The 25,507-nt window shown below is 55.7% G+C and overlaps 4 protein-coding genes across 8 annotated transcripts in view; 2 read left to right on the top strand and 2 right to left on the bottom strand.

The window, feature by feature from the left end:
* CIAPIN1 (cytokine induced apoptosis inhibitor 1) overlaps positions 1-25,507 on the top strand; it is a 37,620-nt gene that overhangs the window by 7,607 nt on the left and 4,506 nt on the right. The window contains exons 1-3 of one of the 2 annotated variants that reach the window (XM_075765919.1): positions 22,000-22,089; positions 24,394-24,569; positions 24,885-25,037. In XM_075765919.1, coding sequence (XP_075622034.1) covers positions 24,413-24,569; positions 24,885-25,037 — 310 coding nt within the window. In that variant the 5' untranslated portion in view covers positions 22,000-22,089; positions 24,394-24,412. Of the gene's footprint in view, positions 1-21,999; positions 22,090-24,393; positions 24,570-24,884; positions 25,038-25,507 lie in introns of those variants that run through there. The other variant, XM_075765920.1, reaches the window with a different exon arrangement.
* On the top strand, positions 264-4,774 carry DOK4 (docking protein 4). Of its 3 annotated transcripts, none has more exons than XM_075765914.1 (8): positions 264-545; positions 1,397-1,504; positions 1,819-1,933; positions 2,030-2,149; positions 2,238-2,427; positions 2,743-2,881; positions 2,970-3,093; positions 3,186-4,774. In XM_075765914.1, the coding sequence occupies exons 1-8, from the start codon at positions 480-482 to the stop codon at positions 3,308-3,310; spliced, it is 987 nt and encodes a 328-aa protein (XP_075622029.1). In that variant the 5' UTR covers positions 264-479; the 3' UTR covers positions 3,311-4,774. The 3 variants fall into 3 exon arrangements, with proteins under 3 accessions (XP_075622029.1, XP_075622030.1, XP_075622028.1); XM_075765915.1 differs by having other exon boundaries at positions 351-545; positions 1,373-1,504; positions 3,238-3,407; XM_075765913.1 differs by having other exon boundaries at positions 354-545; positions 1,373-1,504; positions 3,186-3,527.
* Positions 6,021-13,499, bottom strand: POLR2C (RNA polymerase II subunit C). The gene is made up of 9 exons (XM_075765921.1): positions 13,349-13,499; positions 12,970-13,019; positions 12,660-12,728; positions 12,423-12,475; positions 12,167-12,295; positions 11,083-11,134; positions 10,417-10,585; positions 7,189-7,263; positions 6,021-6,528 (listed from the first exon to the last, which is right to left on the bottom strand). The coding sequence occupies exons 1-9, from the start codon at positions 13,432-13,434 to the stop codon at positions 6,384-6,386; spliced, it is 828 nt and encodes a 275-aa protein (XP_075622036.1). The 5' UTR covers positions 13,435-13,499; the 3' UTR covers positions 6,021-6,383.
* Positions 13,596-22,075, bottom strand: COQ9 (coenzyme Q9). 2 transcript variants are annotated; one of them, XM_075765917.1, is made up of 9 exons: positions 21,921-22,075; positions 20,717-20,888; positions 19,969-20,104; positions 19,467-19,609; positions 19,110-19,194; positions 17,903-18,007; positions 15,750-15,905; positions 15,299-15,352; positions 13,596-13,712 (listed from the first exon to the last, which is right to left on the bottom strand). In XM_075765917.1, the coding sequence occupies exons 1-9, from the start codon at positions 21,976-21,978 to the stop codon at positions 13,677-13,679; spliced, it is 945 nt and encodes a 314-aa protein (XP_075622032.1). In that variant the 5' UTR covers positions 21,979-22,075; the 3' UTR covers positions 13,596-13,676. The 2 variants fall into 2 exon arrangements, with proteins under 2 accessions (XP_075622032.1, XP_075622031.1); XM_075765916.1 differs by lacking the exon at positions 13,596-13,712 and having other exon boundaries at positions 15,242-15,352.

The following is a 25,507-nucleotide window of genomic DNA, read 5'->3' as shown; positions in this document are numbered from 1 at the left end:
CCTGGCCGGGCAGGAGGTCGTTGACACTGAACCCTACTGATGTCCGGTGGCCGGGACCATGTTGCTGCCCAGGCTGGGAGGAAGGAGGGGGAGCGCGAGAGGTGATGGAGACCCGTGGGCAAGGTCCAGCGCGGGTGTCCCCCGGGGCACACGTTGGGGTTCGTGGCGGGGGATCACCGGTGCGTGCCGGCCTGGCAGCGCCGTGCTGGCAGGGGTTAACGCCGGACTGTTCCACTTGGATGGTTCAGGCAGCGAAGGGAGGAGGAAGAGGAGGAGGAGGAGGAGGAGAAGGAGGAGGAGGAAGATGTCACCCGTTGATCTGTCATTTCTCTTTTCCAGCCAGGATGGGGGCCGCTGCTAGCACCAAGCTGGGCCGGCGGTGAGGCGGGGGGGTACGCAGGAGGAGGATGGGGAGCGGGGGGCGAAGGTGAGGGCAGCCCCCCTCCCGAACAAATCCCCCACCCCATCGGGCCATCGCCATGGCGACGAATTTTAACGACATCATCAAGCAAGGCTACGTGAGGATGAAGAGCAAGAAGCTGGGGGTGAGTGGGGGTCTCAGGGAATGGGGGGGAATGGGGGGAGCACCCATGGATTTGGGGTGCTGGTTGCCACAACAGGCAACGTGTCCCGGCCACGCTGCCTGTCACGGCAACCCGTGCCCCCGGTTTTGGGTTGAATAAGCGGCATTTTGGGGGCTGCAGCAATGCTGGGGGGTGCAGCCCACTTGTTGGTACCCAAATCATCCAGCAGCCCCAGGGGGCCGGATCCTGCACCAGCCGGATCCTGCACCGGGTGGCACCCCCTCACTGGACATGGGTCACCGCAGGGATTTGGGGGTGTCCCGGAGCACCCCCCCCGTGCCTCAGTTTCCCTCCACGCCCAATTTTGGCACCAGGGATGCCCCATGTTGGGGGGGCTCCTGGGTGCAAATTAGGGGGGTGCTGGAGTGCAACACCCATAGGTGGGGGGTCAGGGGGTTTGGTCGCCCGCCTCAGTCGCTCAGAGCCAGCAGCAATGAGCATGCTGGGTAATTTCACACTAATTAGGGAGAACAAAGAGGGAGCGGACTTGAGGCGGGGGAGCACGCTTGGGGACGATGGCCCCGCCAGGCCCGGAGGCAGGGGCTGCAGGACAGGGGATGGGGAGATGCGGGATGGGGGTCCCCTCGGGAGCCTTGCCCGTGTTCGTTAATTAAGCTCTGTAATTAGCATTCTGGGGCGGGGGGTGATGGCAGGCCTGGGCTGTCCCCATCCCCAGCACCCCGTCCTGTCCCCAGCATCGGGGGGGTCAACAGGACTGGGCAGGGCCCTGGGGGAGGGGATGGGGACATGGGGGGGGGCGGCGGGGACCCCCACCTGCACCGCGGCAGCCGCCGGCGCTCCCTGTCCGGCAGATCTACCGGCGGTGCTGGCTGGTCTTCCGGAAATCCTCCAGCAAAGGGCCCCAGCGCCTGGAGAAGTACCCGGATGAGAAGTCGGCGTGCCTGCGCGGGTGCCCCAAGGTGAGGGGGCGCGGCGGAGGGGTGCCGGGGTGCTGCCGCTGTTTGGGGCCCCGTGCCGCAGCGGGTCCCTCCCCGTCTAAACTTGCTGGGCTGGAACGGGGTGGCTGTTGCTCTGTGCGCTCCGGCGGGGGACGTGGCTGGGGTCTGGGTGCAGCCAGGGTCCGGGTGCCGCAAGGGCCAGGGTCTGGGTGCAGCGGTGGCCAGGTCTGGGTGCAGCCAGGGATGGGTCTGGGTGCAGCAGCCGGGGTCTGGGTGCAGAGGGGCTGGGTTTGGGTGCAGCCCTCAGTGACCCCCCCCCCCCACCTCCTCCACAGGTGACCGAGATCAGCAATGTCAAGTGCATCACCCGGCTGCCCAAGGAGACCAAGAGACAGGCCGTGGCCATTGTTTTCACCGACGACTCCGCCCGGACCTTCACCTGCGATTCGGGTACAGGGCAGCGCCCAGGGGAGCCGGGCTGGGGGTGCCGGATGGGGCACCCCGGTTTGGCCGGGGTCGCCCAGCGGCTGCCGTGGTGCCTTGCAGAGCTGGAGGCGGAGGAGTGGTACAAGACGTTGTCGGTGGAGTGCCTGGGCGCCCGCCTGAACGACATCAGCCTGGGGGAGCCCGACCTGCTGGCGCCCGGCGTGCAGTGCGAGCAGACGGGTGAGCGCGTGGCGGCGGGGTGCTCGCTCGGGGCTCGGCCTCGCTACGCCCCCCCCGAATTATTTTATTTCCCCCCCCCCCCCCCCAGACCGGTTCAACGTGTTCCTCCTCCCCTGCCCGAACCTGGACGTTTACGGCGAGTGCAAGCTGCAGATCACCCATGAAAACATCTACCTCTGGGACACGCACAACCCCCGCGTGAAGCTGGTCTCCTGGCCCCTCTGCTCCCTGCGCCGCTACGGGCGCGACGCCACCCGCTTCACCTTCGAAGCCGGACGGTGAGATGTCACCGGCCTCGCTGGGACGGGGACCACCGCTGGGTGCCTTCATCCTGCCGGGCGCACCGGGAGGTGACACTGCTGCCGTCACCCCAGGACCGGCCTAACGCCGGGGTGATAGCCACAGCCCCCATAGGGTCCCTCGCGGCCGGGGAGGTTTGGGGCCGGAGCTGGTCCCAGCTCGGCACCATGGAGGGGACACAGGGATGGCACTTAAAGCATGGAAAGCTGGGCCAGCTGCCGCCTGGGGGGGGGTATTTTTTATCATCCCTCGGCTTGGGGATCCCGGTGACGCCCCGTGCCCCATCCCTGCAGGATGTGTGACGCGGGGGAAGGGCTCTACACCTTCCAGACACAGGAGGGCGAGCAGATCTACCAGCGCGTGCACAGCGCCACGTTGGCCATCGCCGAGCAGCACAAGAGGGTCCTGCTGGAGATGGAGAAGAACGTCAGGGTGAGCTCCAGCCCACCCTGGGGCTGTGCCCGGGGCGGGGGGGTCGGGGCACCCTGTGTCACCCTCACCCCCTTCTCATCCTCCGCAGCTGCTGAACAAGGGCACCGAGCACTTCTCCTACCCCTGCACCCCCACCACCATGCTGCCTCGCAGCGCCTACTGGCACCACATCACCGGCTCCCAGAACATGGCCGAGTCCTCCAGCTACGCCGGTGAGTGTCCCCGTCCCCCACCGAGGAGCCGCCGCTCCTCTGGCCCCCGGGCTGTCCCCGCTGTGCGAGCCCACCCTCTGCTTCATCCCCAGGGGAGGCGTACGCGGGCGCCCAGGCCAGCTCGGACACCGACCTCCTCAACAGGTTCATCTTGCTGAAGCCAAAGTCCTCCAAAAGCGACGAGCCCGAAAGCAGGGAGCCAACATCGTCCCCGTGAGCTGGCGGCGGGGGACCACGGCGGGGGGCGGGGGTCGCCTTTTTCTTTCCTGAGGGTTGGCAAGGACACGGGCAGCCGAGTCCGCAGGCAGGGCAATCCTCCGTGCCAAGACCCCAGGGGAGCAGTGCTGGCTCGTGCCCGGGCCTGACGTTACAGGAGGTGACGGCTGGCTCAGCCTCGACTGACTTGAAATATATATTGAATAGCCGTATTATAAGAGATTTTTTTCCTTCTCACACAAATGCAAACTTCATGGGCGCCGAAGAGCCCTTGGGCAGAGATGCTCAGAGGTTTGGGTTTTGTTTTTTTTTTTTTTGACTCTTGAGGATCCAGCTGGGAGGTGGAGAAGAGAACAGGGGTGAAGAAATGCGGGGTGCTTTCTGCAAGGGGGGGGAGGCTGGAGCATCGCCCAGCGCTGGAGGATGCGGCTGTGCCAGGCTGATGCTGCGGGGCACCAGCATCTCCCCCCCCCCAGTGAAGAGTGGGGTGCTCCTGGGGACGCCCTGCCACCCCTGAGCTGATTTTTGCACTTCTTGAAGCTATTTAAACACTCGCTGTAGAATTGAGACATCTCAGGAGAAACTGGTTTTCCTTCCAGGGGGTCAGCAGGGGTGAGCGGCCAGGCAGAGCCCAGCCCCCCGGCTTTCCCGGGCTGCCCCCACCCAGCACCCCTCACTCCTCCACCCACAGCTGCTCCCCCCCCCCCCCAGCACTGCCTCCCCCCCCCAGTTTATCTGCTGGTGGGCAACCCAGGGACCGGTTTTGGCCAGTAGCATCTGTCCCTTGAGGGGCAGCTTTGCGGATATAAAATGTCCTTGGCGGAGAAGCCCACACTGATGGGGGGCCGGGGGGGGTGGGGGGGCACGCTTCTCCCCGCATTCCCATCGTCCTCGCTCCTGGTGCAGCCGGGTGAAAGTCCTCACCGGGGCGGGGGGGGGGGGAGAGCTGGGCTTCATGTGCGGAATTCAAAAGCAATTAATTTTTTTTTTTTTCTAGTTCTCCTATTTATTGACCTCCTTTAGAAGGGCTATCTTTTTATTGCCGTGCAAACCGTGGTGTTTCTTTGGAGTCTTCTTTCGGTCTGGGTCGGGTGGTCAGTGGTTTTATTTCTGCCCTTAAAGCTCCAGGTCCGTGCTTTGGGGAGGGGGAGTGTCGTGATGTGGGAACCTGTGGTCTGTAAATACTGTGTCTTGGGTTTGTGTGGCTTGTGGCTGGGGAGCTGCGGGGGGGGACGGCGGGATGGAGAAGGGCTGCTCCCCGCAGCACAGCCGGGTGCGGAGGGGCTCGTCGGCACCCCAGCACTGCCCGGTAGCGCGTCCTCCCCCAGCTGAGAGGTGTAACCCACTCCCTTTTCCTGGCTACACACCTCATCTGGAAAAGATTTAACGTTTATTACCAAAAATGTTTGGGTTTTCTGTTTTTTTAAGGAGTTGCTCAATGAATAAACAACCCTCATCCACCCTTCCTGTCTGTCTGTTCCATCCAAATGCACTCGGGAAGTGCGAGTAGGAGCAGCGCCTGCCAGAGAGAAAAATGCTGATGGGGGGAGATTTCCTACGGCTCCCGGCAGCATGCTTGGCTCAAAGCTCTGTTCTGCCTCCAGCCCCGGGTAGCACATTGCAAGTTGGACCCTAAAACCACTGGGGAGGGGAGCAGGGCGGAGCGAGTTGCCACCCTCCATCAAACAACCCCGAACGAAACGGGACGCCAGCACCCCGCTGTCACCCCTCGCAGCTCCTGGGACGTGCCAGGGCACGGGTGGCTCCAAGTCGCCGGGCGAAGGAGCTTCAAGCTGCCTGATCTCCCAGCTCTTCCAGAGTTGTGCCAGTTGGGTTACCTGTGCCACGATACCCGTGCCACAACCGCCTGGCAGAGCACTGGCCTGAAGGAAAGCGAGTCACGCCGGCCGGGGCAGCACTCCCACCAGGTCTCGGGGAGCCGTGCCGCAGCTGGCTCTGCCGCAGCAAGGACACCGAAGCAGCAGCCCGGCTGGAGCAGCTCTTCCGAGGGGAAGGCAGCGCTAAGTCCAGCTCAGCGTGAGCACCCGTCCCCACTCCCCAAGCTGTTCCCATGCCCCACATCCACGCTGGGACGAGCGCGGTGGCACACAAGTGCCTTCCCCTCCCTCCCAGCCACCACAATACGGAAGAGGCAGATCTCTCCAGGAGAGCACCACCGAGCAGCTCATCCCAACTCCTGCGGGTGTTGGCATTGGGGAGGAGAAAGGGTGACCCAGGCAAGCGCTGAAGCTCTTCAGCTGCTGCCACAGTACCTGCCCCAAGCTCCAGCCTCGCACACAACCCCCCTGGGGGCATAGAAGCTGTCAGCCAGGGTCATTAATGACAGAGTCTCTGCACCGAACATACAGATTATATAGCGCAGGGGTAGAGGCTGCTCCAAAGGAGTCTTTAAACACAGCTAAGCCTGCCTGGCCCATCCGGGCTGCCTGCAGCACTGCCTTCTGCAGCGTCTCGCTTACAAGGCCAGCTTCAAACATCTGCTTTAACCGCAGCGCTGGCTCGGGAAATGATGGGCTACCTGCTGGAGGGGGTGCTGGTCTCCTTAGGAGATCATGTCAAGAGCAGCAATCAGCAGGAGGGAGCTAGGCTCCCTCCAAAGCAGATCTCATTAAGTTAACATCTATTGGAGAGAAGTAAGTGTTGTGACATCTCCTCCTGCAGCCCCGGATGAGCTTTCAGGGATGACAGAACACGGGGGGTAAGGCTTTATTCAGCACAGTAAGGAACGGACATGCCAGTACAGTAGGGTTGTGTAACTAACTGAAGTACGCACCTCCCAATCCCAAATGCCACGTGACCAGAATCCAAAACTCCGGCCTAAAACTCTGGGATCGCTTAGAGACAAAGCCTGTCCCAGCAAAGATGCTCACCGATTCCCTCCCCGCTTTACCCTACGCATCACGATGGCCTTCCCTGGGAAGGGCGCCCAGGGATGAGGCGTCACTGGCCAGCAGAGCTGGGCCAGGAAAGGCAGAGGGGGGTGGGATGGCCCACAGCGCTGCCAGGCAGAGGCAGGAACCTTCTGCATCACTTGGGCCCGAGCACTCTCTCTCTCAGTTTATAGTGAGGACGTCGCTCTGAATCTCGTGGCTCAGCTGGGTCTGGAGGTCACTCAGTTTCTTCTTCAGGCCGGACAGCGCAGAGAGAACGATGGTCTCTGGACGCAGAGACCCGCAGGACTCCACATTGTAATAAAACCTGAGGTTACAAGTCAGGGGGATAAGTCACCATCTGCCCTGCCGGTACAAAACCAAAGAGCACCCCCAGAGGAGTTCCGGCCCGTCCTGACCCACCGCAGGCAGCTCTGCGTTAATCCGGTACCATTCAGCACCATTCACTTCCCAACTGGGCAGCAGCCAGCGCTGCCCCTCTACAACATCGCGCCAACGCTCCTGACTCCACAGGCCACAAGAGCACTTGTGAGATTTCTTCTGGTCAGCACTGTGACCTGCGAGCCAGCACAGAGCCCCACGCCAGGGAGCGAGACTGGCTGCGGGCACTTCTGCAGCGCAAATAACCGGGGAGAGGGGCTGCCACGAGCACGAGACACCCACACGGGTGAACGAATAGCCTAAGCTGTTTTCCCCGCAGGCCTCACACTTCACTGAGTGCTGCACTGCCCTACTTGATAACACAAACTCAGGAGAGCCGTCTGGTATCCCCCAGAGGGGAAATCCTGCCAGGCCTGGGCATATCACCAGTTAACTCCAACTTCTGCCCTGCTTTTCAGGGAACACCAGCTTCCTAGGCTGGCAAACTTCAGCACAGAGTAGACACTCCTGTACTAACGAAAGCCAAAGAGATGCACCCAGCCGGTCCCCCCGTTTTCCAGCTGCGGCAGCGCATTCAGCTTCCTACCTCTCTGGCTTCCCGTTGGGGTCATAGGGAGCCTGAGCATCCTCCTCGTCGATCTCCGAGTACTCACTCTTGGGCCTGGAATCAAAGAGCAGGGGAGGTCAGCGCAGAGCCCACACTCTAGCCTGGCCCCACAGCAGCACTGTTTGGCCCCAGAGCTCGAGCACCAGGGCCGATATGCAGCAGGCAGAGCAGCAGTCATCAAACATCAAGTCACAGAAAAAAGCTCACTCCCATTTTGCCCGTTCTAGCTCCTCATTAATGCCACACAGTCACCCAGCAACCCTGGAGGAGGATCAGCCCCAACCCCAGTGAGCCCTCCGTGGGGTACTGTGGCTCCATCCACCTGCAGGTGCTTACAGCGAAGGGATGCCGATGCTTGGAGGGACCGTGTTTATGGAGCCTGTTTATGGAGCAATGGACCTTGGGCTATCTCTTCTACTTTTCACTGGGCCACGAAAACACCAGAGCACTCCAGCACTGGCTGTGCAGCACAGCTGAAACTGAAAGGGCCGGGCACACACAGCAGGAAAGAAAAAAAAAAAAAAAAAAAATCCCCTGTACTTCAGACACCAGTGGTATCAGTGAGCCCCATCCTGATATCCTGCATCTCCACTCCTCTACACACATCACTTCCAGAACCACTGCAATACCCGTGCATCACCCAGGCCAACAGATCTTTCTACCCGCTGCGTCCCTTGGCTTCTAGAGCATCGTACCGGAGAGCAGCTGTTTGGAAGCGCTTAACCCATGTAAGAAAACCCAAAGCCTTGAGCCATCTGAGAAGCCAGCACAGAAAATCCTGTGCCCACCAAGGTCTCCTGCTGCCTTCCTCTGCCCCAGCGATGTCAACAAAGGCTGGAACCCTCTCATCAGCTGCCTTAAATAAAACTGCACTTTGCAAACAAATCCTGTCTGTAACAGACCACTGAGAGAGACACCCAGCTTCTTGTATAATGCACCGGGTTCCCGAAGACACGGCAGACTCTGCCACCAACCAAAAGGACCCACATTAGCGGCTGCCTTGGGCCACCCAGCCAGGGAAGTGTCTCATGTGCTCAGCCGCGCAGCTGGGGCTGTTCCCTGCAACACCGACATCTCCAAAAGCCCACGCTCCCCAAAAGTCACCCTGTGACATTCCCCGTTCAAAAAGAGGTGGCAAACCCAAGGAGACCTCAGCCTGCCTGGCAATCTGTCCAGCTCAAAGCAGTATTCCAAGTCTGCCACCTCATCAGTGTCAAAGACTTACCATCTAGCGTTACAGAAACTAAACTGGAGAATTTTTACAGCACCAAAACGAAGCCTAAAATTATTTGAAATCCCGATTTGAAATTCCACATCACAGGGACATTCTTGCTTCTCAAGCATCCAGTCTACCACCGAGACAATCATCTAAACTTGGGGGCAATTTACCCACCACAAATCTTTTGGAAACTTCAAAACTATCCAGTTTCACTCCCAAAACTGCTGGTGACAAAGGACAGGCTGGCACATCAACTCTTGTGGCATGCTCCTGACCACAAAACTGCCGAGCAGCATCCTCCTTCGGCTCTGCACCACCTCACCACATCCAGCCTCTCACGGACTTTCCCCCCACCCGACAGCCTTGGCTGTAGCTGGCAGTTCCCAAAGTCCAGCTCCAGTCCACATGTTCAGATGATCCACGCTAAGGAAAATGCCCATTTCCAGATTTCCAGCACTCCCAGCCACCCTGGTTCCTACTGCAGATCCCAGAGCACCACCCTGACGAAGCGCTGAAGGAGCCCAAGGCCTGGCACGTCCCATTCTCACCCAGCCCGACTGAACCAGACCCACAAATGCACCCTACACAGCCCATCAAAGCCAAGCGGGGTTCGCTCCTTCCATCCATCAAAAAAGGGCTGGGATGGCTGCGGGCAGATCCCAGCCCTTTTCATGCACGTTACGGATTCACCCGCAACTCCACCCTCGGCAACAAAAGGCTTCTCAAGTCTCCTGAGCACAAAGCGAGCTGCACGAGATCTCTGCGACAGCTCCCGAGTAGAAAGCCTCTGGCAGTTGGGCTGAGGTGTGAAATCTAGGCTGAGTGCACCTCCGGGAAGCTTGTTTACTGACAGCTAACTAACTGAGCAAAGGAACAGCGTGAGGCCACGCTCTGCCATGGGTCCGAGCGCCCAAGCTCGAAGCAGACAGTGAGTAGGTACAACAGCCCACTCCCTGCCTGCTACTGCTGCTACTGCTTGCAGCCGTTTACAGAGTCAAATCGCAGGGCCTGGTGGCGACAGGAGGAAAACCCGCTGTGCCCCTTCTGCCGCTCAGCCTCCTCTCCAGCCGCAGCTCTGCTCAGGCTTTTGTTTCCCGCTTGCTCAGCCCTGACTTCTGCAGGCCCTGCACCAGATCCTGCTCCTGTACCGAGGTCTTCCCGACCTTGAGTGCAGCTCCGGCTGCTGCCCCGCCGTCATGGCAGCACGCCCACCGCCCCCATAGTCCCTGTTCTCAGCCTGCCTTGGCTAAAGCACCCGGATCCTCGCTCTGCCGCTGGCCCCAGCGTGCCCAATGACAGGATGTCCGCTGGGTGGTCACTGGGATGCAGAGCTAAGAGCAGCTCAGGTATCCACTCATGGAAAAGCGTGGCTAGGTAAAGTCCTCGCCCTGACCAAAGCAGGGCAGCAGCTTTCTGAAAGCAAAATCACGTCACTTTTAGATGAGACGCAGCACGCTACCAGTGTGGAATGATATGTCAGAGCAGAGGAAAGAGCCAGAGAGGAAAACTCTGCTGCCAGAGCTCAGGCTCCAGGAACGAGGAGACGTATGGGTGAAATCAGAGCCGCACACTGGGCTTCCTCAAACAAACAGGGCTGCAAAATCAGCCTTGCAACCTAACCTTCTACTCTCTGCCCCCGTAGCAACCTCTTCTACCTCGTCCATTCCTGCCTCAGACCTTACCCTGACCTACATACCACTTGTGCAGGGAAGGAAAAATGGGAGCGAGTTGTGGCAAAGAACATGAAAACGAGGTAAATCAGCCATGACAGCACGCGAGGAGAGGACAAGAGGTGGCCACAGACCAGTCCACCTTGCATGCAGCTGCAACCAAGCGACTGGCTTTGGTACCCTAACACAGGAGCAGAGAAACGACAGGCGCTCTCATGATCACTTACTGACTCAAATTATCCCCAGGGCTGAAATGCAGGCGATTGCTGGAAACTGGAAACTCTTTTCCAGTCCCTCCAGAGAGACATTAGGACATACCACTCCTCCGGCTTGGGGTACACTGTGTGCCTCAGCGCATTGTCCGGGTCGTACTCAAAGGCTACGCCTGCCGTGGGGTTCCACTTGGCGTGCTCCTTGCCAAAGCCCTTCTTGGCATAGGCTCGCAGCCTCAGCTCCTGGCCCTTCCGCAGCTTTACAATGAGGATGTCTGCGGGAAAACACACGTCTGTGAGAAGGCTGCAGAGCAGAAACAAGCGTGCAGATCACACAAGGGCAAAAGCAGGAATTCTTAGTGCCCATCAAGATGCCACCAGAAGCCAGGGCTCGCCTGGATTTTTTAGAGGGGCTCGTTTGTGTGCCCAGAGGAGCTGGGAAACATCTCGCTGAGTAAAAAGGAGTTACACATACACCCAGACCCACAGCTCAGGCCCCCAGGCAACAGCGGACAGCACGGCATTTTGCATCTTTGCTGCCTCTAAGCTCTCACAAGGAGAGAGAAGCACCCTCTGACACAGGACTTTAGTTCTGGGGATAACCTTTAAGTGGCATTAAGACAAAATGCTAAACCCACTGATGCAGCGATGCCGGCGCCTCTCAACTGCCAGCTTTACAGCTGCCTTACAGTTACACAGCTAGTAAAGGAAGGAGGAATTCACAGAGCCTGAAAGAAACATTCATTTCCTTCTCCAGTGAAATGCCACTTACCATCCTGCTCCACATAGTCATTGGGGTCATTGTCTCTGCTCCGAGATGTTACCTGCATAAGAACAATGAAGCAAATTAATGGCAAGACCAACTTTTTTCCTTGCATCAAATAGCAGTTGCCTACAAATATTAGAGACTGCAGAGAGCCACTCTAGTGTGACTTACAGCAAGATATCCAGCCCACCCTATTTAATGGAAATCAGAACAATTCAGGCAGCTGCAGCTTGGCGATATCCCACTCCACCAGCCTGCTCGCCTCCTGAGCTGCTCTCCCCCACTGGACAGACAGCGCTCCAGCCCAGCCCCGCACGCGGTCCCGTGATGCAGCCCAGTCTCACTCCCACGACTGCCAACGGGTGGCACGCAGCACTTGCAGCACCTCAGCCGAAGCAAACAAGAAACGTCGGGCTACAGCTAGGCTTGAACCAGGTCTGAGGTGTCACCAGCTACCAGCAGCAGCCCCCAGGCTGTGGCGCCATCCGGATCCAGCCTCGATAGCTTTTTAAAACATTCTCCATTAAGTCCCTTTGCATCTGTTCTGCTTTGGCTCCGCCAACCCTCCCCAAGGCGACTGGGCAAGAGCCGTTCGGCAGTGGTGCCCCGACCCAGGCTCCTCACGCCTTGCCGCACCGAGAGCCAAGAACCAGGAAACCAGAGGCCTCTGGTTGCTGCCAAGCCTTCGAAGAGGCTGACCTCGCCCGAGCCCCAGCAGCAAGCGGGCAGAAGGCAGTGACACGGCAGCAGGACACAAGTGCACACACTCTGAGTGTCTGAGGCGAGATGGAGGGGCTATGCTAAAGCCTGCCAAGAGTTTGAGAGGAGGGGTGCAGGATGAGGCTTTAACCAGACCATGCTGCTTTGATGTGCCATCAGGCAGCAAACGAAGGTGAAGAAGAGGAGGGCATCGGCACACACTATGTTTCTGCAGATATTCCTGCTCTCCCACCATGTTTTAAGTGAGGCTTTAGGCAACATGAAACATGCTCGAAGGCCTTGTTTTGTCCACATCCCATGTGTTTCCCACTCCCACCTCAATGGGAACGTAGAGAGGGGACCCGCTGACAGGCAGAGGGATTGCACTGACCGGTATGACCCGGGGGTTGTTGGAGATCAGATCGCGGGATGTGACGTGACGAGTCTGGTCTTCATTGCACCGGACGTCGAGGGTGAACTCCACAGAGCACTCCGGACAGAACTCATCACACGTGCAGTCCTGGGACAGACACGGGTCAAGAACTTTACAACCAAACCTCTCCCAGCAAGAAATTAGTAGCGCTTCCCATCAGATCAGACACCCTCCACCATCAAAACCAGCACCCACGACACATTGCTTGACTCACTCTGGAATACTGCATCTTATCCACGATGTCATCACTGGTGAGCGGGATGAGACCTGCGGGAAGAAGGAAATCGGGGGAGCGTCTGAGTGAGACCACGGGAGCACCGACCCTCCTGCCGAGACAGGTGGAGGAACAGCAGCCTCCTGACAAAGGGGCTTCAGTGTCTCCAGACCGATTTCGCCCACGTCCTCTGCCTTGCTGCACATCTTCATCTTCCTGCCCTTGCCCAGCACTCACCCAGCCTGTGCGCAATGAATTCGTCATGGAGCACGGAGGAGTTGGCGTCTATCTGGACCCAGTCGATGGCTGTAGAGAGGAAAAAAGTCACAAGCTGAGAAATATTTTTGTGAGGAAAAGCCGAGCAGTTCAAAAGGGCACAGAAAACGTTACAGAGACTACGGTGAAGTGGAGGCAGCACCGGGTAGTACGTAGCGCTGGCGAAACGGGGGCGAGGTGAGCTGAAAGCTGCTTGGAGACGGAGGGGAGGCGATGAGAGCAAGGGGGACGGCAGCCCGGGGCCGAGACAGGGGTAAGGGACCGGCCGTACCTATGATGGGGACCTCCGCGATGAACACTCTTCGGATGGAATTTGCCACCCTGAGGGAGAGAAACGCCCGCGGTGAGGCGCGAGGGACCGGGGAGCTCCGGGACGCCCCGGGCTGCCCGCGGGGACGTGTGAGGGGACCCCGGCCGGGGCTTCGGACCCGGGCTTTGCCTCGGAGGCCCTGACCGGGCCCGCACCGGGGGACGTGCTGGCAGGAGGCCGCGACCCGAGCGGGGCGATCCCCGCGGCCCGTCCCGCTTCCCCCAGCCGGCTGCACCCCCGGGACGGCGGGGCCTGCGGGGCCTACGGGGGCCACCCCCGCGGCCTGGTTCGTCCCCGGGCCCGCCCGCCCCGCCCGGGCCGGCCCCGCGGCGGTGCTCACGCCAGGTCCGTGTTCTCGATGATGAACTTGACGTTCTCGTCCGTCAGCTCCGTGATGCGCACGGTGGGCTGGTTGGCGTACGGCATGGCCGCCCCGCCGCGCCGCTCCCGGCCCCCGGCCCCGCCCCGCGCCCGCCACCGCCCTTGCCCGCCCCCTGGCGGCCACCGCCTCCCGGAGGACCCGCCCGGTCCGCCCCCGCCCCGCTCCCCCTCTCCGCCCCCGGTGCGCCCCCAAAAACGGTCCGTGCCAGGCTGGGGTGCGGCTTTATTGGTGCCGGGGAAGGGGCGGGCGCGGCCCGTCCTCGCTTGCTGCGCCGTCGGCTCCCGCCTCACCGGCGCTGGTTCAGCCCCGCCAGGTTCCTGATCTGCGGGGCAGAGGGAGAAGGCGGTTTAGTACCGGTGTCCCGGGGGCAGAGGCCGCGCTCCCCGAGGCACGAAGGCCCTTTGCTCGGCGCCGCCGGACACTGCCGCCTCGCCCCGCTTGCGGTCAGGGGACGGGGGCACGAGTCTGGAGAAAGCTCGGCCCACGGCCTGGCCTGGCCTGGCCTGCTCTCCGGGCCGCGAGGCTTCAGCTCGGCTTCAGCTCTGCGGCCGCACACACCCCGACAGTCAATCCAAGCCTTTGAGGCGATCGGCTTGCTCGTCCATTTTGCAGAGAGCTGGAGCGCTCAGCACGCCTGTACAGCTGTACAGCGGTACGGTCATACACTCAGCACACCTGCACAGCTGTACAGCGGTACAGCCATACACTCGGCACGCCTGTACAGCCGTACAGCGATAGTGTCGTACACTTGGCATGCCTCTACAGCGGTACGGCAGTACAGTCGTACACTCAGCACACCTGTACAGCACCCTCGGACGTGTGAGGTCCGGACTGGTTGCCCCTAACAGTTAATGTACGGGGGGGATTCTGCTCTCAAACCCACTGGCTGCAACCCCCCTCCCTGCAGAAGCGGTCTAGTTCCTCCTGTTTGTCTGCGCAGTGGATCTGCCGCAGCGGCAGATTGAACATCCGGCAGCAGGAGATGTCTCAGACCCAACCCGAGGGCTGCGATCTGCACAGCATCGTGTCCACGTACAAGAGCACAGGCTGAGCACGGGGTTTCTCTGGTGGAGGATCCCTTCGGCATATGCAGGTGTGAAAGCAGAGAGAGGCTGAGAAACGCTAAAGATATGAAATGATTCCACCATAACTGCAGGGGGGAAGGGGGTGGGAAAATTCTTGAGCTGCTTCATATAGTAAAAATGATTTCTAATTTATGTGCCAGCCTGTTTGTCTTGTACTGGGAAGAACGAGGAAAACATATTTCTGTTCTGATAACAAGGAAATCACTTTCCTCCTAAATGCCATGGAGGAGTTGTCCAAAAATAGAATCACAGGGAGGCCCTGAAGCCCTTCAAAAATCATTCCTGGGTACACAAAGGATTGTTTCCTACCCCAGAGGACACGCAGCTCCCCCTGCGTGGACACAAAGCAGTCCAGGATGCTACCAAGAAGTGGATGAATTCTTGGAAGGACACTGCAGACAACTGAAGCAGCATGAGGAAGTCACCCTGCTGTGCTCAGGGACAGGCGCCACCTCCTGCGCCTCCACGGGGCACGGACCTTCCGTCAAGATCTCCAGTGCCAGGACTGGCAGAGGAAGAGATCTCATGACAAGCGACGGAGAACAGCTGTATTTATTCCGATCGCCTGTCTCTCATCCCTAAAGCTCACCCTGCAGCTTCAGGCTTCAATTTTTACACTCTATTACAAGTTCTTTCACCACAAAACAGTGAACTAACCCCACACTACCTGGAAAATCATCCTTACATGTAGTTAAGTTACAAAAGACAATTCTTTTTTATGCTGCCCTCTAGATTTGGGGGGGAAAAACATGCTGACATTGAGCACGGAAGGGAACAGAAATTATTCTGCCCTTACGGCCCTGCTGGTTTCAGCATTACTTACAGTAACTGCAGCTCCCATCAGGCCCTGGACAACCGCTTCTCCAGTGGACTGTACCTAGAAGACACAAGGAGAACACGACCTTTTGCTTTCTTCTGCAGTTACACTTGTGGCCACCCAGACACAGAGCCGTAACGCACAACAAACGTGTATTAGGTGCTGACAGAAGCCACGCACTGCAGACAAATGATAGCTGGAGATAAGAAACATGGAAGAGATTTCCTGGGAAGATATGGCTTCTAACCATTGGGCCAGTCTGATGAAGGGGGCACCTACCTGTCATTTTACTAGAAAATACGTAGCATTTATTGATGTTGAACCGACAGCATTTATGCAGTCACCCACCAGTACATGGTGGTGTCTCAGCAGACGTGTGGTGAAAAAGCCAAGTCTGTCTGCACGTCTGTTTGGGGAGGAGGGGGACGCTGCACGTATACCTTGCCCGTAACGTTACCTGATTAGCTGTATTGTCCATGTTCATGGCGTCAGCTACTCTGTTTTCCAGGAAGCGCCAAGTCTCCTCGAAGTCAGGGGATGAATCTTGCATCATCACCAGTTCGGTGGTGTTGTAGATGCCAGTGAGCACAGCCCGACGGGTGTACCAGTTAAACTGCAAGGGCATGAAATGAGAGAGAGAGAAAGGTGTGACCTGAATGCAGCTCAAGAATGCAGCTCACGACAGCAGACCAGAGAACAGCAAAGGAAAATAGCACGCTGATGGCACATTCCTTGCCCGCTTCAACTGTGTAACTCGTCTTGGTGATGCAGTGGGCTGCCAGCCAACACCGACATCTGACAGCACAGCTGCTCCCGTGGCACTAGACAGAGGTCACAAGTACGGTGTCTAAAACTGCTGAACAGAATCCCCACCACCTGCTTCTGGTCGCAAAGAGGCACCTGCAGCAGGCAGCAAGGAATTCTCCCTTGCCCAGCCCACCTGTGTGCATTGTGCAAGAGTTCATCTTTGCTTTACAGACTGCTGGCAGGCAATGCAAAGCTCCGATTCTAGATCTGATTAGATGAGATAAGGCTATATTTAGTTCTGAACTTGAGCTGCAGTTTGCATCAGACACAAGCATGAAGAAAGGGAACGAACAGAGGACAGAACTGTGCAAGACATCACACAGAGATACACCTTTCCCAAATCCTATCATTGAAATACCAGCACTGCCTGCTGAATCACTAAATGCATCGGCACGCTGCTGGTAGCAACGCTGTAGGATGTGTTATAACAATAGGTTATGCAACACAAAGATGCACAAATAACTCAAAGTCTTCAGTTTTTCCAGTTGTGCTTGCACCACTGGCAGACAAATATATATAAACATTTTTAAAAACGAGTCTTCAGCTTCATTTGCTGCTATTACAGTGATTAAACTATTTGGGTATCTGGAAAAAAATACTGGTTGTTCCATTCACAATTACAGAGCAACAGAGAAACGAAAATGCTGGCCTTGGCTTTGAAAACAACAGTTGGCTGGAAAGCTCTACCACCGGCACCACGATGTACAAACTTGGAGGAGAGGAGAAGCATGAGGGACGTTGCCACTTGCAGCTGGATCTCTCAGGTGCCTGAGACCAAACTCTTTCTGTTGATTCTCCTCCTGCTCAAAAAAACCACCTGAAGGGGTCTCTGAGACATGGGCAGACTCTACCTAGCTCCTGGTGCTGTGAAGAGGGCACCACTGCCAGTGACATGAAATCCCTTTACTGGGAAAGAGGAGAGGGGGCTCAGCACCACAGCTTCCCAAGGGAACTCTGGTAACCGGTCAGAAGGTGCAAACCAAAGACAAACTTCAGAACCTCTCCTACACCCTGCGGTGGCATGGAGAGTTGAGGAACAGCTCAGTGCAGACACCAACTCTGACACGTCGATTTGACTTTCATAACCCGCAAGGGACTCACAGTTCCTGATGCAATCAAAGTCTTTCAGTTCTCTTCTGCATTATTCCTTTAATTTTTCTGTCATCTTATTTATTTTTCACTGCAGTAGCTTCTCTTTTATACTTAGATAAAAGAAGCTTATTAAAGTAGTTTGTTAAAATGGTTCATTTAGCTTTTTCCATCTCTCTACATCTATATGAATTAAAGTAATTTATTAATTGCTTTAATTAAGGTTATAATTCTCTTTTATTTCCTGCCAGAAAGATGAAAGCTTTAATAAGCTACTGGTATTTTTAGGTAGGTTCTTTAAAGTTTTTCAAGTCAAATCTGTAAATGCTACTGCTGGTGGAAGAGACAGCTGCTTCAACAGAGACATTGCTTGCTCACTGAATACTGGATCAACTTCTTAGTCTCAAAATCTCAGCAATTTTGTCTGTGTCTTCCAAAAAAAAAAAAAGTACTTAGAAGAGTCTAGGAAAGTAGGTCCTTGTAATTTGCACTAATCCCATTGGCACTAATTTGCATTTAGTCCCATTGGCTCCTAAGTCTCTTTGGAAATTAGACTAGAGCTTAGAAGGACCGTTGGGTGCTTCTGAACATGTCTTCCTCATCTGACAAACGGGTTGTTTCAAGAGAGACGTGGCCCGACGCCTCCTTCAAGCCATCATTTTGCTGAAGTGCTGAGGGGTAGAACCAGCCGGTCTGCAAAGCACAAAGACTTACATCTGTGGACTGGTCTCCGGCATAGTGCCATATATCATCGATCATGCTGGTGAGGAGGTTGAGGCTGGAAGGGATGTTGTGCGGGAGCAACAGGATGCTCAGAGCCTGCAAAGGAAACACACGGATAAATCAGAGAGTCAAAAAGAGACGGACATAGCACTAAAGGAGACCAACAATGCTCTGTTATCTTCTTCCTGTTGCTGCTGACTTGCCTCCAGCTCCCAGTCACAAGTCCTCCCAGCTCTTTCTTCCAGCTAGCATTGGTCTTTCCAAGCAGCAGGATTTGCGGGGAATGGACAGCGTGGCAGCCAAGCTCAGGCCTCGGCCTGTGCTGGACCCCAAAGCTCCCCACTCAGCTCAGACGCCGCTGTGTCGTCTCTCCCGAGCCACCTCTCCAGGCACAGAAACGCAGCACAGTCTGAGCTGACTCACACTTGTGCTGTGCCCCTATGGGCAGGGAGTCAACTCTCTCATTTCTCTGAATCTGACTTTAAACTCAAAGCAGCTACCAAGGGCAGAACAGCCAGCCATAATGGCCCTACTGGGATCCTGCAGCCTTTGAACGTGATAACACAATGCCAGGAGAGTCACAAACCACCCACATCCTTCACAAGGCAAGTTATACTAATCTGGAAGAAAAAATGAATCCTGCCTTTTCTCCCTGCCGAGAGGAGGGATTGTTACCGAGGCCACAATTCAATTCCCTCCCCACCCTGGGAAGAAAGGCTTGAGACTTAAATCTGAATTTTGAAGCATGGAGCCCTCGCAGCTCACAGATCTATCCTCAGGTCACCAAGAGTTTGTCATTCGCACACCAGGTAGGCAGTTTCTTTCAACAAAGCAGTAGTTGTGCGTTTCCAGGTGCAGACAGAACAACGCTGCAAGGAACCTGACTTCCAGTGACACTGCAAATAAATAGGACTGAGCAGAGACACAGGTTACCCCTGGGGATCCCAGACGGGTGGAGTGAACGATGGAGAGGTTTGCCTTTCCAGAACTGCAAGAAATAGTTGTTCTAAGGACACCTTTAACTGCCTCCTTCCAAGGGTGTTCTCCTCTTGAAGGGTATGAATCATTTGAAACCAGAGAAGGGTTTCGTTTGCAACCTTGAAGTACTCTGGTGGAGAGACTATGTTGAAGGCCACAGGGCGTTTAAAATACACACACACACACAAAAAAAGAAACAATCTCAATATTCCTTTTATACCTGGGGCCATTTCTCAATATATGGAATCAGCATCCTCAGTCTGACTTCCACAGCATCTCTCAGGAATTGATCTGTAGGCTTCTTCCTGGGTAAGGAAAAAAAAAAAAACAAGTAAGAAGACATCCAAGTTAAACTCAATTCTGAACTTGACAGATTGATCTCTTGCCTGCCTCAGCAATACATATGCAAAGTATTACGTATCCTTCGTGCCTCTGGTCCAACTCTGTATCTGGGAAGATGGTTTTATTTGGGCCAACTATATTTTTTAGTTAAAGTGTCTGTGTCCCAGGTGGCATCTCTGTCTATCCAGTCCCCAAAGTCTGCCAAGGAAGGTGTCTTTTCATACCCAGTACTTACTCTGCTTCGCCCAACTGCACTAGTTTTTGTTCCTGCTCCAGCAGCTCAGACAGCTTGGTGTTGCACTGAGACACAAAGTGCAGGATCAGTTCACTGCCATCACTGTGAAACATCCCCGCGGCAGCAACAGAGAGACCCAGGGTCTGCAGGGAAGAAGGGAGAAGCACAGACCGGGTCACACACTGCTAAGCAGGATCCAGCTAGGAAAAATGTTATATTTATTTCGTGAACAAAGTTATATGAATTTAAACAAAGCAACACTGCATTAAAAAGCTCATCCTGTACATGTTTTCTTCTCTTTAGGATCACTACTCTACATTGTGCCTTACTGTAACTCCGAGAGGGTTATCCTGTGGTAGCTGGGACACATTCCTGCCCGCTACCATTTGCTGACTAGGGTGCATTGCCCAAGAGTATGTGGGGGAAGCATGCAGGCCTGGCTGTCTTTGGACTTCAGCTCCATCCAGTTTTCAACTGGTTCGTTGCTTCTCTCCCCACATACCTTGGCTCCCTCTGCAATGGCTTCTGCACTCCAGCCATGTTCAGGCACAAACTCCAGCGCTGCTGTGAGGATTCGATGCTGCAGCTGCTCCTCGCTCTCATAGTCCTCAGACTCCTGGCCGCCCTGGCCAGTGTAACTATGAGAAGGTTACAGTGAGGGGAATGTCACCAGCAAACATCAGCAACCTGGACTCTGCCACTCGCTCGCTGCCACCGCCACGTGCAGGCACGCTTTGAGATCTGCTTAGTACAAATCTCACCTCCTCCTGTAAAATCCTTCCCGTTCCTTTCCGGAAAAAGGATTCTTAATGCACCTTTGCCACGAGAGGAGAAGAGAAAAATAAGGGAGGGCTCAATCTAGGTGCCTGCCTGGAGACCAGTCAGCCTCGGATTCCCCCTCTTTTAACGAAAAGCTAAACTGTAAGCTTTTTCAATGGGGGCTTTATAGTTATAGGCAGATGGACAACATATTGTCCATATTTTGTGTAGATTTACACAAAAATCCAGAAGCGAAGGCTTGCGCTTTGCAGACCGGAGAGGTTCCCTCTTGAAAACAAGTCCCATCCTGTCTCCACGGCAGACAGTGGAATTTGCACTGTCACAGCAAACCAGCTCGCCAGCTGCTGCAGTCTGAGGCTCCATTAACTCTGGATCTCGTTGTCTCCAAGTTTCAGATGCGAGTGTCAGGAAAGCAAAGCCTTCTGATCCTGCCATCAGGAGGACAGTGCTAGAAATAGCTAGTGAGTTACCTGGGGCGAGGGCCCTGAGGTCCCTGTTCAGGCTGGTGATCGGCTGGATGTGAATCGGACTGCTGCTGAGAGGAAGATGCCAACGGCTCCTTCTTCTCCTCATCGGAGACTCTCCTCAGCACGGCTGAGGCCTGGAAAGGACGCTGCGGTGGGGAGAGCTGGCACCTGACCACTAAAAGGGAAACCAAGAGTCAGATGTCACCTCCCAACAAGAGGAAGTACAGAAAATTAAGGTGAAGAAGAGAGTTGCAGTAAACACAGCTGAAAAATAACAGAAATTTGTAGAGATAGTCTTTTTTTACACTTCTGAGAAGCGCCTCTCTCAGCCAAGCTCACGTTCACTTCATGAAAATAAAGTGAAAATGTTTTGTGAGGAAAAGAACCGCGCAGATGGCACGCATCGCAAACAGAAAGGAGTTTCCCAGTCCTGCACTGGCAACACAAACACGCAGTCAGTCCCCTGCAGCACGCCTGCTCTCCTTTCCAGTCCCTGGGGAAGGGGTTAGAGGGAGGTGCTGACCCCTGAGCTCAGGGCAAGAGGCAAGTAATACTCCGGAGAGCGAGCAGTCTCAGCAGATACAACACGCTGATCACGGCGTGTGTTTCTCAGATGACTCAAAGGCAACACAGCTTTCCATTAGGGCTACTTTGTGAGAATTTTTAATTTAACTGCAGCAACATTTGGGGACTTTTTTAATAAGCTGGGGTTACACGGCCCACACTTTAAACCCCACCACCACCAAACACCATCCCCAACCACAGAGCCCCTCCTGTTCCCTCGCACGCCATGCGGGGCAGTTTCAGGGCCAAGAAGGTGTGAGGGGCTGGCCGGGCACAGGCCCGCTGTCTCCTCACACCAAGCCCTGTACAGCCACCTTCACCCCGGCACTGCGCTCCCCAAAGAGACCCTCGCGGGCCAGGCCATGCCCCTCTGGCCCTCCCGGGGCCCGCAGCCATCGGGCCCGGAGCCGCCGCCGCCGCCGCCACCACCACCACCGGGCCTGGGCCTGGGCCTGGGCCCGGAGCGGCCCCGCAGCCCCATGCCGCCCCCTGGCGGGGGTCCGTCTCTGCCCTTCACCTCACCTTCCCTCGCCCTCGCCCCCGCCCGGCCCCGCCCCGCCCCGCCCCCGGCACGGCCACGAGCACGGCCACGAGCACGAGCACGCCCCCCCCCCCCCCCAGCCGCGCCCCCCCGCCCCCTCACCCGCGCGGCCTCGCCACAGCCACCAGCCCGCCCGCCGCAGGGCGCCCGCCGCCGCCATCTTGGAAGCGGGCAGAAGGCGATGACGTCGTGGGGGTGGGTACGCGGCGGTGACGCCGTCAGACCGAGACGAGGAGAGAAGAGGAGCGGAGGTGAGCTGAGCTGGGCCGAGGTGAGCGGGGCTGGGCCGGCGGCAGGCAGGGCTCGAGGGGCGTCTCTCGCGTTGGCCGATACTCTCCTTTTTTCCCTTAAAAAGTCTCTCCCGAGGCCTGGTCCGAGGCGGGGTCGGGGAGTTCCCGTGTGACATTCCGTCACGTATCTGGCCCCGTGGTGCGGAGGTTTCCTCAGCGCCCTCCACGCCAGGGTCCTGCCGAGACCCGCCGGCTGTCGGGCCCACCCTCGCACCGCGTCCTGGCCCGCGGGAACCTGCCGGCTGCGCGCCGCGGGGGACGGGGCGCTGACGGGGGCCCGCTTTAGGGCTTTGACGTGCTGCATGCAGTAGCTTTTTAACCTATCGAAGCTGGAAACCTCCAGTATTGCTTAAAGCCCCTTCCTTACCCTGTTTTGGGCAGCGCTGTTCCTCAAGGACTGTTGAAGGTGTGGGACGTTAAGATAAGGCCCCCGCCCCGAGCCCGGTGTCTGCCCCAGCCCGTGGGCCTCCTCCCTGGCAGGGCACAGCAGCCCGGCCCCGGCCGGCCGGAGTCCTCCTCGGTGCGGTGCGGAAGAGCGCCCGCTCGCCGTCTTCGCGAGCCCTGGCCAGCCAAGCGCGCGGGTGGTTGAGCAAGGCAGGTCGTCGTAGGTATTTAAAAGGAAGATGGTTGGTATGGCGAGTCTTTCATTTTAAATAAATTCTGCTTTCTACTGGAAAACACAGAGGGAGAAAAATACCCTTCCCATCGTCCCATCAAGAAGTTGACTGTGCGTGCGCTGATGGTAACTTCTAGTCTTTATGCTGACTGAAGGCAGACGTGATGTTGTGTCTTTGAGGACTACAGTATCTTCCTACTTTGTTTAGATGCTATCTCAAGGGGTTGCTGCAGGCTGGTGTTGCTGTTGATGTAGTTTGGGTTCTGACTGACCTTGAAAGGTCTGAGAGGAAGGTGTGACTTTGGATTTATTCTTTTTTTCCCACGTTAGCCTAGCAGTTTATGTATCTTTTGAGGTTTTCAGCCTTCTTCCTGCAAAAGGTGACTTTTTAATGAGATTAATAAATGTGTTTAGTAGTGTCGCTATCTGTTGTAGTTGCTTAGCTTGCATTGCATGTGCATTCAAGGCCAGCTGTGAGATGCTGTAACCTGTAGCGTACATCCAAGTTTTTCCACTCCTTACCTGTTTGGCAGCGTGGGTTGTGTTAGCGCTAATTCCTACCAGAGTAGCTCAGAGAAGGCACAGAGTTGTCCCGTTCTGAACTTGTTTGCAGTTTCCAGGAGAGAGAGGTCTACGGAACATAGAGCCAGAGGAACAGCAGGCCAAAATCCATTCCCCCCCGCCCCGACTGCAGGCCACTGAGTTAAATTTGGTACAGTGTATCCTTAAGCTATGTTTTCATGACAACATGGTGGCAATAAGACATGGCACAGGATGCGCCAAGTAATGATTTCTGGTAAAGACCTTGCTTACAACAGGCTCGCATGAAGCAGTTGTGTGGCTTGCAGCTAATTGAAGATACACCGATGCTCTGTTCTTTGGGCTTGTATTAAACTAGAGGGAAAATAGGTTTGCATTGGATGAGTAGAGTGAAAGAGGCTGGGTAATCTGGTTCAGTAGCGGTGCTGCTGTGAGTACCGGTGATGGTGTGGTACTATTGTGACACTTCTATAGCGCAGATTTTCTTCGAACTCTGTCAAGAATGCAATCTTTTATAAAATATTAGTGCAGACAGGTTTCTCAAGACCGTCACTTCACTGCACGTGCTGTTCCCCTCCCCACTCGGTGTAACTGCTCACCCAGAGCCACCAATGACAAGAGTTGAAAGAGCCTCAATCTGGAATGCTGGGAATGCCGAAAGTTACTTCTTTTTTTCCTTCTCATGTGCTGCGGAAGCAAACTCTGCTAGGTCATGTCCTGAATAGGAGAGACAAGGCAGTGTTTAGTGTCAAATAGTTGTCACTAGCCTGGAAATCCAGAAATCCTGTGTATGTCTCTATTCAAGTCTTTAAGGAAAGCAGGTAAGGTTTTTTGTTGGATGTTTTGTTTTTTGGTTGTTTTAAGCATGGCTTGGAGTCTCCCTGCAAAACTAGTCTCTGAACTGGAGAGAAACTGAATGATGCCCATAAGTGTAGCTATTTCTTAACGTCATGTTAGCACTCAGCTTGTGGGAACTCCGTACTGCCTGTCTCCAGAAAATAATCCCCATTTATTAAAACAAGTCAATGCTCTCTGATCAAGTCACAGTCCACAGAGGTTCATGCTGTGCCTGACACTTATGCATCCTCTCTCTCTCCCCCCTGCCCATTCCTCTCTCTGCTGCTGTCAGGTTTGCTGCTGCTGCGGAAATGGGGGAGTACGGAGTCGCACCAGGCCAGCGCGTGGCCATCATCTGGGATAGCTCCTCGCCAGTTGAAGCTCTGAAGGATTTGGTGGATAAAATTCAGGTGCTGGTAGGAGCTGATAATCGTGTCTCTGTGGAAAACATTAACCAGCTATCTCAATGTAAGAATGAGCTTAATTTTTCCACTGTTTTGTTTAAAGGGAGTGGGCGCTTCTGTGGTGCGAGCTGACATTTCCCCTGGTTTGTAAGTCAGAATTCAGAACAACAGTAGCACCTACTGCTAACTCGTGCCGCTGGCGGTACAGCAAAGAAAGTGATATACCCTGGTCATGCTTCCTGGGACTGGTGTTTTTAATTAGTTATGGCTGTTGTACACAAGCGTGAGAGATGAGGAGGGAGGCAAAACTGATGTATTAAGCAAAGCTGTGTATGTATATGTGTAAAGTTGTACCATCTTCCTCTCTCTTTCTTTTCAGCGGCTCACAGGGAGTCCAGTTTTGATGTAATTCTCTCTGGCGTGGTACCAGGCAGTACCGCACAGCACAGCGCGGAGGTACTGGCAGAAATAGCTCGCATACTTAAGCCGGGGGGCCGTGTCCTCCTGAAAGAACCAGTGGTTACAGAATCAGGTGAGAGAATCTGCATCAGCCTTGCTTTCGTGGCAGCACAGCAATTCTTGCAAGGATTAGGCTGAAATGGAAAGGACAGGAGCACTGACTGACGTTCAGAGACTTTAATTCTCCTGACACACTAACCTGCATAGTGAGGTTTCTGTCCTGTGTTTAAGCTGATAGCTGTCAGAGATGTTTGCAGTTGCTCTCCTTCTATCAAAAGTGCTGGATAGGCTTGTTCCTAAATTATGCTGAAAAGCTCAGTGGACACTGCCCTTCTCCTAGGGTGTGTAATGTTAAATAGGTGCAGATGTTGTGTTTCTGAGGAGCTTCTGAAGTGATTTTAAAAACAGGTGACAAATGCCAGGAGAGGCTGTCGTAGAAGCCAGCTGATAAATAGTTATCCAGAAAAGGTAGAAGTATTTGGTCTAAGTTTTAAGAGTAAAGCCACCTGCCATGGGACAGCCAGAGGAACGCACAGGGAGGCA

This window comes from Balearica regulorum, chromosome 13 (genome assembly GCF_011004875.1).
Source record: "Balearica regulorum gibbericeps isolate bBalReg1 chromosome 13, bBalReg1.pri, whole genome shotgun sequence".
NCBI lineage: Eukaryota > Metazoa > Chordata > Aves > Gruiformes > Gruidae > Balearica > Balearica regulorum.
The sequence above is the reverse complement of the archived record's forward strand: the minus strand, read 5'-3'. Positions and strand labels throughout refer to the sequence as shown.